Source organism: Polyodon spathula, chromosome 32 (genome assembly GCF_017654505.1).
Source record: "Polyodon spathula isolate WHYD16114869_AA chromosome 32, ASM1765450v1, whole genome shotgun sequence".
NCBI lineage: Eukaryota > Metazoa > Chordata > Actinopteri > Acipenseriformes > Polyodontidae > Polyodon > Polyodon spathula.
In genome coordinates this window covers 3,768,209-3,780,004 of record NC_054565.1, presented here as the reverse complement: position 1 = coordinate 3,780,004, position 11,796 = coordinate 3,768,209, and the positions used below count along the sequence as shown (strand labels likewise).

The window sequence follows — 11,796 nt, the reverse complement described above, 5'->3', positions numbered from 1 at the left end:
GCACTAAATTGTTCTCTGAAAGCGGCAAGCAGGCTTTCCAGTGACGACTTGCCTTGAGGAGGGACAACTTTTAAAGACAAAAGGGCAAAATGCATTAATTCATTAATTCTCAGAGTGTACGTATGTAGTGCTGATGAGCACATGCAAGTTGTCTATTCCATCAGGAATGTATTAGAATTTGAAGCTCGAATGTTTGTAGTAGTACTTTATATTTATTTTTTACTGTTTTTATGATCTAGATCTGTACATTTGAAATACTGTAGTGCATAATGCTGAGATGCTTTCAAAACTGGGAGAAATGGAAGTCATTGACAATATTGCTTGTCTTTTCCCCCTTTCATAGGCTGAGGGAGAAGACAACCTGAAGAAAATGCAGTTGATGGAACTGGCCATCCTAAACGGCACCTACAGAGACACAAACATCAAAACACGTAAGACCACTGTAACAGCCCACCTTCTCCACACCCATTCCATTTTCACCATCCAGACAACACCATGTAGATCATGCAGTTCTGAAAAGGTTACGGGTTCAGTCCTAGTCTTGGACATGAAGTCCTACATGAGCGCACACACCAACCATACAGCTCTGAAAAGCTACACTGAATTTAGTTTCAACAATGTAGACCACAGCTGTCCAATCTCTTTCCTACTGGAGATGGAACTTACTGATACACATAATGAGCATATTGAAACTCAGCATGCGAAATTGATGTGACCCTGTACTGCTGAACTGCATTGATAAATAGACAGATGTGTGTACACTAGCACCCTTTAGTGAGACAATAACAAGTATTAACCTGTCCCGGTTCTTGTGTCCTTTCATGTGATATGCATTATGGCAAATGCCCCAATTTCCATTTCTCCATCCCTGATCCCAGATCCTTCACTTGGAAATGTATCACTCTTGGGTTTGCTTTGTGGCTTTGCTGTTTTGAGTCGCTGGCATGTTTGTGCATGGTTATTTTGTGTGCATCTTACATTTAGTTTCACTTGTAATTTCTTTTAAAGGTCTAACAAGCACTTCGTTTTATTCGAATGTACTGAATCTTATCACTGCAAATAGTCAGCACCTTGTGCATGAAATACCTCCCCCCAAAGCTGTCTTGAAGTATAATCATATAGTTTAGCAGTTTGACACACAAAGACAGTTTGCTTTTTATCAGTGTCTGCCATGCTGGAAATGTAGCCATACAGCAAATGTAATATTGGAGTAAATGTATTTAAACTGAACTGCTGACCATCTGCAGCAGCAGTAAAAAGACATATGTAACTTGTTTGCTTTTAATGTGCTGTGGACAGTTTTATATTAACCACCTGTCTAATTAATAACCTTTATCATTTATTGGTGCTCAGCTGTTAAGTAACCCAATAGATTTTACTGAAACAGTAAATATATTTTGGTAGGCGAAAGCCCTGAATTTGAATGCTGATTAACACAACATCGAGCTGTAAACAGTTGTTGCAGTATTTGGCGTTGCAGTAGAATGCTCACAAATGCAAACCAGACTGCATTTTAAGCCGAAATGATCCTAATGTCTTGTTGTGGATTATCAACTAATATCGTCAAGAATGTTTTCTGTACCACTCAAAAAGATGCTGCATCAGGGCCCTTCTAAAGTAGGTAATTTCCCATTGGGCGTAAAAGCCAACCGTATATTTTTATTTATTTTATTTATTTATTTTTAATTAATGACTTATCTATTTTAGTTCTGTTGCGGTACTACAACTAATCGTAAGCAGAGTCCTCTCTTTCTCTTGGGAGTTCATTCAGGCTGGGCATCTGTGTCTCATGCAATGGCATTAGGGTTTATTTCAGCTGGAACAATTTTACACTTTCTGTATTATCACTGTGGTGATTTTGATCTGTGCGTTATTTGTTTTGTTGTTTTTCATGCAAAATGAATGCTTTTTTTGCGCTACAAGGTGATGCTTGTGTGCCTGGTTCACTGTAATCATTGCATGAACTAATTTGCCTTTTTTCCCTTCCTCCTTCCTCCCCCCCCATTTCTCTTCTTTCATTCTGCTTTTTCTGCCTGTAATTTTTTTTCCCCGCCCACCCCATCTTTCCCATTGCACTCTCCCACCCCCTCTTTCTCCTTCACCTCCCCCCCCCTTGCTTACTGCAGCCACCCTTGCGTTTTCTCTTGCAGCAGCTGCCGCGGCAGCACAGGGGACCCGGCTCATAGCCGCGCCTTCAGGGCAAGTTCTCCCACCTGCTGGCATGAGACCCCCCACACCGGGGACCCCCATCATGAATATCATCCGGCCCATGCAAGCGGCCGCGATGATGCAAAACGGGACGCCCACCTTAATGCCCCAATCTCCAGATGGTGGCATCATCTACGCATCTCCATACGATTACCCATATACACTGGCCCCAACTTCTCTACTGGAATATCCCATAGAACACAGCGGGGTTCTAGGTAAGCGTCCTTGGGGCTTTGGGACAATGATAAACCCTGGACAGGAAGGCAGCTTTTTATACAATGGCTTTCTGGAGGCAGCATCTGGGAACCCCAGTCATGAGTTGTTAAAAGGTAAATATATCGTCTCAAGTTCTTGAGCGCATTGTCAAGGTTCCTGTGTTTTGCATGCCATAAGGAACGTATGTCAAACACACATTGATGTAATGAAAGCGTACACTGGCAAGGTCTGCTCGCAGGAAACGCCTGTGGAAACAGAGTTGTTGGTTAATGAATGTTTTTGCTGTGCTTCCCGGTCTCTCTTCCATGTAAACTGTATTACTTGTCAACAGGCGTGGTGTACATTTTCTCCCATGTCATTGCTGTCCCATAGGGCTGGTAATCGAAACAAAATTCAGTCTTGCTTGTATTCAGTTCTGCAGTAAAAGTTTGCACTTTTTGCTATGTACTGCAACTACTTGAGAGAGGTCTAATTTATTGACAAATACTGCCGCCATTTAATTCTATAGTAATCCTTCTGGTTGTCACAATTGAAAATCGGCCGCTCCCTTGTCCAAGCTCTTGGCGCAATTATTAAACCCAGTGTGTGACCAACTTCAATACAACAGTCATGTATTATATTTTGTTCTGGTGACTAGTCCAAAGTAGTCATACACAATCTTAATTATAATTTTGCCCCACTGTTTCCATGGATTGTTAAGATTTACGCAGAGGTACTTTTATTATTTTAATAGGCATTTTAATTTTTAAAGTGGTATTGATCTGATCCTGCAGACTAGCCATATTGTCTTCAAACATGGCCCAATGTGTGGGAGGGAGGCTGTCCGTCACAGACTCTAGGACAGTGATTTTCACCTGGCTCATGCAGAGGTGGTACTATTAGTATGAACCAGTGGAGTGTTGCTAATGAATACTTTCCTTTCTGTCTGCTACTTAACTACGTAGAGATTTATACTGAGGACTCCTTTGTAGTCCTGGACAGTGGCACAAGGCCTGCAGGGGCTTTCAGGCATTCACTGGGAGAAAATGTTACCACTGCTACTCAAGCAAATACACTAAGGCTGAAGTGCACATAGAGCTGAATACAAATCCATTGCAAGATTAATTGAATCCCTTTGACTACAGTTTGAGCTTGGTTTAAATTAAACAAACAGAAGACATGACATACTTTCTGACTGTAGTTTTTCAGCTCTTGAAGCTATTTTTACCAGCACTGACTCCTGTCAGTGCTTTCAGAAAGCACCTTTGAGGACAGGCATACTGGGGCTAACCTGGTATACAATAATCGTATTAAGCCCTGAACATGTTTGCGGTTAGTTTTTTAATTACACTGCACTAGATTGGAAGACGTTTAAAAGTTCTGCTAAACGATGTACTTTTAGACATGCAAGATGAACAATACCACATGCGATGGGTCAATTCAAGACAATGCAGTTTGAATTTGAGGGCCTCCTTCAGTACATACTGTGTTTTTCAGACAATACAAACTGTATGTTAAGTGTCACTAGCCAGAATTATAAAAACCAAAATTGTGGGTCACCAGCACAGGGACAGTGCCAAGACACACTGATAAAGTTGCAATACCATGATGATACACTGAATGTCCTGAAACTGGTTTTATTATCCTGCACCAGTGTTCAGTTTGGCAGTACTTGTGTAAGTTTAATGTTCTGTCTTAGCTGGCCTGTAGGTAAGGACTGCTATACGGTCCAAAGCACACTGCTACAGGTAGGCATGCCAGCTTTATTAGAAAATAAAAGCAGCTCTAGCCAGGATTGCACGCCATTATAGCTGTTCCTTTTATTTTCCAGTTCCCAACTAGTCTAAATAAAAAAAATAAGTAAGGGCTTGAGTAAGTAACTCTAAACCACAATACTGTACTGAAGAAGGCACTTCAGGGGTCTTGACTGAAACACTGGGGGGGGGGAGCCTGTGCAAGCGTCCTTGTTCTGTTTCATTGACACAGAAAAAAGCTAGTGGATTGTTAAACATGCCTTACAACTCCTGTAAGACAAGACAAGGCTGTTGCAGAAAAATGCATTTGCATTGTTTCTCTTTATCTACCATGACCCATCATGAGTGATTGCAGGCTGTTCATTACCGGTGAATACTTCCAGTCAGTACACCTCCCAATAAGAGCCAGTGTTTCAGTTTGTGTGAGACTCGCTCCTGCAGCACTGTTACAGAGCAGATTCTGTTTGAGCAATTTTATTACAAGAGGTTTAATAGAAAGAAATTAGAACCTTTCCCTACCTTTTGTGATTATATTGTATAATCATATTAAAAGGTTTTACCTCTTGTAAAGCCCCCCCCCCCCCCCCAAAAAAAAAGCTCTTCAGTGATCCTCACATTTAATTTTTTTGCTGCAGCAAAATAAATGGTGTACAGTATTTTTTTTTTTTAGTACAAATGAATTGTTAAAGGTCTGTGATATTGATACTATGGAATATTATTAGTGTAAATTATATGAAAAGTTATGTTTATCTATTTTCTATATAACAAAATGTGAATGTGTGTTTGCAGTTGATTTCTAATATGTGAACCTGTTGCAATCTAGGTGCAATGGCAACTAAAGTGCGGAGACATGACCCGCGGGTCCATCCTTACCAAAGGATTGTGACCGCAGACAGAGGTCAGTTTAGCTCTTAAGATATCTTTTTTGTATTTGTTTCCCTCTTCATTAAGTCTTAATCTGTGGTATAGATTGCGTTTACACGGTTATGGTAAAAGCAACAAGCTCAGGACCAAAATCATTCCATAAAAATGTTAGCACTGCAGTATAGAGCTGTAGCAGGGATTACAGTTTGCTAAGCTGGCTCATGGATTCAGAAGATTGATGTCAATGGCAGGATCATTGCATCCGACTGAGATGCACGAACACTGTTATCCACTTTTTTTGGGTGTAGAATTGTTGATTTGGACCAATGTATACAAAGATAAAAAATGTTTTGCTCTGATTACTTCTTGAAACTGTTACCTACTTAAATAAGAGTTATTTATATTATAGCAGTAATTTCTTAGCCTTGCATATCTCTCCTAAAATGATAAATCTTCATAAAAACCTCACATTCAGTTTTACACCCTTAGCAAATTAACATTTGCTATTGGACCATATGCACATAGTCACCAAGCTGCACTTTTCACACCTAAAAGGTATTTGCTCCGGAGTAGACAGTGTATTGAAAGCATTTAAGCATTTACAGTGTCTTCAGCATACACTTGTAGAATTGTGAAGTTCAAGATTATATTCTGGTTTTAGCCAAGTTTAAAATGCATTATATTTAAACTGTGTAAGTGGTACTGTATGTGTGTGTGTGTGTGTGTGTGTATATATATATATATATATATATATATATATATATATATATATATATATATATATATATATATATATATATATATATATATATATATATATATATATAAAAGCTCAGAGTCGGCTCATGGCACATGTATATATTAATAAAATGAGAGTAGACTGAAAAAAAATGCCTTTGTGTCTAAGTGACATTAGTTAATGTCTCAACACTAATACTACTGTACTGTATATAACGGCATTTTCACTCAAACGCATTAATTTTTGACTTTCTTGCTTTTTGTCGTGGGGGGGGTAAGTTGGGTCTGTCATGCTCTCCTCTAATCTGTAAAATGTGATTATTTAGGTGGGGGGTCTTAGATTAAATAATGATGCAAGTATGTCATGCTTAACCCAATGGGGGGTGGGGGTCATTCATTTTATTGTTAAAGTGATGTCATTCTAGTCTCTTCTGCTGACACTAATATCCTTTCTATCTTTTTTTGTTTTCTTTTGTTTCTTTTTGTTTCTAACCACCTAGCCGCCACCGGCAACTAACACATGACCTTCTGACCTCTGAAATCTTCACCCAGTGATGAGCTGACCATGCCTGCCTGCTGATCAGTTAACCGGTAATCGCCTTTGCTTGCCTGTCTCGGACACAGCGAGCTGAGGCACTGTCCGCATTGTAACCTAACAACAACTACAACAACCACCCAGCAAACTGTTATCGGAGTCTCCGCTTGTAGTCTGGTTTGGGTGAATGTGTTATCCCAGAATCTGCACTGAATAACTTAAGCAATAAGGTGAACCCCTCTCCCCCAGTCCTTCACAGCTCTCCTTCAGTGGCCACCTCTAAATAAAGCAAAAGGCTAACAACTGGTAAGACAAATTCTCATTAACTGCACTGACAGGGGGCTGTGCTCAAACTTTCCTGCCCCCCTCCCCCCTTCTCCTAAAAACACACTCACACAAACTACTCTAATGTCATTTCACATGTAGTCCTGTCTCGAAGCTCTGAAACCTTTGTGCCGACACATTGTGGGTGTGGCTGCCTTTTCACGCATGGCTAAATTGACTGCAAAGAAGCATTCTCTGCCAACATAAAAAAAAAATGCAATTCCAGAAGAAAAAGAGCTACAGTATTTTATGTATTGCAACTGCATTAGCTCCATACAAACATTAGTTTTTGTGTTTGTTTGTGCTAAATACTAAAGTTTCCATAAAAAGATGAGCTATCTAGCCCTAGTAAACTAGAGTAACTAACAGACCTTCCCTCAATATAAATGGCAATATTTTAATGTATGCCAAGATTTGAGGGCATTTTATTAACCTTATGCTTATTTGGGGTTTATGCCAAATGAATGTCGAATTAAGGGTGTAACATGTGTGCCAAGGTGCACGGAGAGGCAAGCTCCCCGCTTCACCATTTTTTTTTCTGTGCTATCTCCTATCACAGATGAAAATGTGTTTTTCTTCATGCAACTGAAGCCTGTAAACACTAAGGGACTTCTGGGGTGGGGCACTCCACTTTAGGAGATGCGTGTAACATGATTTTTGTAATTATTTTTTGGTGTTTGTTTGGTGCCTTTTCCATGAGCATGGTGCATCCACAATGTGTCGCACAATACCTGCAGTTTCAGCAGAGCTCTTTTGTTGTATGATCTTTTTGTTTTCTTTTACTCTTTTGAACAAAAAAGGATGTAAAAGCCATGCTTGCCTGTTCTGATTGCTCTATACCTGTTCTATAAAGTGTAGATAAGTCCTTGCATAGAACCTACAGAGGATACTTTTACAGGGTGCTGGTGAAGAAAATATATTTTTGGCAATTTTAGCTTTTTATACTTAACTTGCAGTTACAAAATACTAAAAAAAAAAAAAAAAAAAAAAAAAAAAAGAAAAAAATGTATACTAGAAAAAGTGATAATGGATAGTAGTGGCTGGGAAAAGAACGACCAAAATAGCATATCTAGGAATGTTGCGAGAAACGTAGAGGAGAATTTAAAAGTGCCTTATCAACAGGTTTTTGTTTTATTATTATTATTATTATTATTATTATTATTATTTATTTTCTAAGTATTAACATTATTAAATTCAGTCCGGTGCACGCCACCCAGAAAGACTGGACAGAAACTTCTTGATTCTTAACAAGGATGGTCTGGAGTTGATACGTAGCTATAAGATCCTTGAAGTCTGTAGCCGTTCAAATTATCCTATGCAAGTAGCTTTTACTCAACCAGCTAAATATCTGTGCCATAATTTGTCTTCCTCGGTTTAGTTTTTTTTTTTTTTTTCTTAATCCCTGTCTGCCATTTGAACAAAAAGAATACTTTATACGTACAAAGAATATAAACAAACTGCCACTTGCAATGCAAAGACCTGCTGGGCTGCCTTTTTATAAAGAGGGTGACAGAGTAAGCACTTGCTATGTAAACCGCTTATTTGAATAACTGAAAACCCTGATCAGACCCCCCTCCCCCTCCCCCCAACCTCCACTCCTTGTTGGCCTGTCCAACGTCATAGACCAGTTAGTGGGATATACTGTTGGTCTGGCATCTGGTGGTTAGTTTTCAGTTAAACTAAATGATCATTATTTTTTGGGGGGTGGTCATATTAATACAGTTATGATGACGATCTGATCTTTTGGGTGACCATTTCAGACCATTTTATTCAGTAAACAGCATCTCAGTCTTCAAGGAATATGGGTTTAGTTATTCAGAGGAGCGGGATTAATTGACCACAGAGAGCAAAAAAAATCAGTTTTTTTTTTTTCTTGTCCTGGTTAAGATTTTTTTACACGGTGTTCTAAAAGGTCAACGTTTTTTGTTTCTCAGTGTTATTTTTTTTTAATGCAATATTAAATTGGAAGTGGGAGTCAGCAGTTCAGTATTTGACAGTATTACGTACTCCCTCAGCAATGTTACAAAGCTGATTATGTGGTGGTTGGTAAATCACGAGTACAGATATTGTACCATATTCAGTCTATGGCCTGCCAATATGTATAATAATGTAATTACAGCCATTGTTACAGGTTTATAATGTATTTTTCTAGCTTTATTTTATATGTATATTCTAAAACATTTCTGACTTTCTTTATTTCTGATGGAACCCCTTGTAAGATTTTTTTAATAGCCCCTCCCCACTGCAGCTTTTCTCCTGGCCTGTCATTGGGAGTATTGCCTTTCCTAGATTTCCAATTACTAGCTTGTTAACTCATTAGCCACTTTATTAGTTCCCTTTGTTACAAGTGTTTTTTACATGCTTGCATTTAGTTTCATGGTGTTTTGCTGGTTTTTTTTTTTGTTTGTTTTTTTTTTCTTATTAACATCCTGGCATTTATTTTAATAAACATTCTAGTAAGAATTTTACTAACTTGCTGATATTTATTTTTTGTCTTGTGTTTTTAACCTGTTTTAATGAATGTACAGTCTGGATCACTGGACTAACCAATTAAATCAGTGTTTGTTTGGCCACAGACGCACACTCACTCACTCACTCACACACACACACACACACACCTAAAGACTTGCTGACATTTCATCTCAATTAAACGCTATTTGTCTTGCCGGTCTACCTTTGCACTGTATAGGAGAATCGAGAGCTGCTTAATGATTGGTATGAAACTCGGAGTGGTTGAGCTGTACCAACAAGAGCATTTGGGATCAAACTTTTTATTTTATTTTTTTCCATTAAAACTTACTTTTAGCTTTCTCTGTTGCCTACAAGCAAAAGCACATGTTTGTGTACTAATTTTTTCAATCCAGTGTTGGTGCTTCTTTCTTTCACTAATGTAAGGTGTAATTAAACACAGGTGCACAAGCAATAATTAACTTATTAATCACTCCCTCTTTAACCCTTTGAGTGCTGAAGGAACACTGTTTGCACTGTTGTATATGAATGCTGTAATTGCACATTGACGGTCCTGTTTTGTTGTTGGAACAGCATCTTCAAATCTGTACACTCTTGTTTTGAACCCCTTTTATTTGCTGTTAAATTAATGCTGTCTGAATTGGGAGTGATTACATAACAGTAGCCCCTGAGAACCAGTTATGTGCCACACTGTGACCCTCTCCATCCAAGAATAATTTAGGAGAACTGTCCTGGGTAAAATAGGGATTATTTTCCATCACTAATTTAAATGTGTAGTGTTGACTCTCTTTCACAATTCTCTAAAAATAAGTAATTTGAGATACCAAGTGTTTCGACTCCAAAACTTGAATAGCATTAAACTTTTAAGGAAGACCTCATTGACTTAGAATCATCAATCATACATTTGTTTAGTGTCTTCCTTCACCAGCACTGATGATGGTATTAGTTTATCGTCTTGTATGTTTTACATCAGATTTTTTAAGCCACCTCAGACTCTTGGCTTCTCAAATTCTGAATTCTCATTCACATTTAGTGCCTAGTGCCTTCTCCAGGACACTTCTGATCTTGATAACAGAGTAAATAATTGCAATATCTCCGTTCCACTTCCAAATTACTTCCGTTGTTCCTAGGTGATAAAGTGGAATCAGCTAACTGCTTTTTCATATCATAGTCTCACATATTATCTTGCACCGTGTCAAGTACAGATCTCATGCTGGCACAGTCCGCATCCCAGAATCATTTAAAAACATTCCTGTTTTACCAAAAGCCAGAGTAATTAAAATGTTAAAACCAAATCAATAGCACTCAAAAGGTTAAAGTCCATGCTACCAAGTGGAGAGGCGAAAACTAAATTCCTACAGGGTATTCTACCAATGTGCTTTACATGAAACTGCTTGTATAATAATAAATTAATTCATGTGAGTGTTTTAACGTTCTGTACAACAGCAGTGGTTTTTAAAAGTTTGTTATGAGATTAGGGAAACACTAAATGTGAGGTTTAATACGTTTTTCAAAATATTTTTTGAGCTCTATATATAAAGGTCTATTTATGTACAGTAGTTTAAAAAAACAAATTTCGTAGGAAAAAAAACAAACATTTGTAATGCCAGAAATGTTGATCACACCAAAAACAGCAATGCTGATGATGTGTGCAATAAAGTAAAATGTTACAAGTGGAATACCGTATGCCTGTCTGCATCGCCCCTCGGGCTGGTTTACATTGTCGTCTGTCTTGGCAGTCACTGTACTGCATACTTCTTATGTTGCATCCAAGTCTCCATTTGGTGTTTACGAATGCACAGCCAGGATGGACATGCAGCAACAAAGATCTTTGAAAAGGTAAGCTCAGCTGCCAGCAACACAGCAATACAAGCACTCACATGATGGAGGTTTTGCCTGCAACAGTACTAACATTAGGGGGGCAATTCTCAATCCTTTTACGCCAGTTTAGAGTCGTGCTCCATGCAGATTTTGAGTACCAACAAACAAAAAAAACTCATGGAGGTTGATATTCTATATAGCAATTTGATTAAACAGTGCAAACAAGGGTAAACTACTGTGTGGCAGAATTTGCTAAATGGACACCAGCAAACTGATTTGAACATTATTGTGGAATAATGTGTCATTCTCATTTAGAAGCACATACTGGAGTAAGGTTGGTAAATCTGTGCCTTTGTTTAACAGTTGATCCCTGGATAGGGTTAAATCCCAGAGATGCACATCCACCCCCTTGCTGCCTGCAAAGAGATTGGCTCTGCAAGGCACTGGTGCGCACAGCTATTTTTGTAGGTCAACAGTAATTCTAGATGTGAACAGATTGGATAATCAGAAGTAAATAAAAAAGGTCTCATTTTTATTTGAGGTTATTGCAAATGAGTTCTGGAGGAATTCAATACATTTTGAGCTTCATTGAGTATTTGAGGCCTTGCATTTTAAAAAAAAAATTATAATGAATTATACTATCATTACTGAAAACTACAGCATGCACAGCAACATCCATACTGTACACACAATCATGGTCTCAGTATGGTTTACATATAGTAGATCCATATTCCCTGCAAAGTAGGGAAAGTAAGAGGTTAACCATGACCTACAACTACAGCATGTAGCGTAGAGTCCCATAACAAATAACTTCACAAGATATTCAATAATAGCTAATAAGAATGTCAAATACATACACCCCTGCCATGGCTACTGAAATTATGAAAC

General features: G+C 38.3%; 1 protein-coding gene across 3 annotated transcripts; it reads left to right on the top strand.

Moving 5' to 3' along the window:
* Window positions 1-324: 324 nt before the first annotated feature.
* Window positions 325-10,766, top strand: qkia (QKI, KH domain containing, RNA binding a). Of its 3 annotated transcripts, none has more exons than XM_041234019.1 (4): window positions 325-431; window positions 2,151-2,537; window positions 4,981-5,055; window positions 6,260-10,766. In XM_041234019.1, exons 1-4 carry the CDS (start codon window positions 371-373, stop codon window positions 6,274-6,276), a joined length of 540 nt encoding a protein of 179 aa, XP_041089953.1. In that variant the 5' UTR covers window positions 325-370; the 3' UTR covers window positions 6,277-10,766. The 3 variants fall into 3 exon arrangements, with proteins under 3 accessions (XP_041089953.1, XP_041089954.1, XP_041089952.1); XM_041234020.1 differs by having other exon boundaries at window positions 2,127-2,423; XM_041234018.1 differs by having other exon boundaries at window positions 2,127-2,537.
* The last annotated feature ends 1,030 nt before the right edge of the window (window positions 10,767-11,796 follow it).

What these genes read in the sequence shown, in the direction of transcription:
- qkia (XM_041234018.1), top strand. Translation starts at nt 371, where the DNA reads ATGCAGTTGATGGAACTGGCCATCCTAAACGGCACCTACAGAGACACA. An exon ending in AGACACAAACATCAAAACAC is followed by an intron (nt 432 to 2,126) that starts GTAAGACCACTG and finishes TGCTTACTGCAG; the next exon opens with CCACCCTTGCGTTTTCTCTT. An exon ending in CAGTCATGAGTTGTTAAAAG is followed by an intron (nt 2,538 to 4,980) that starts GTAAATATATCG and finishes GTTGCAATCTAG; the next exon opens with GTGCAATGGCAACTAAAGTG.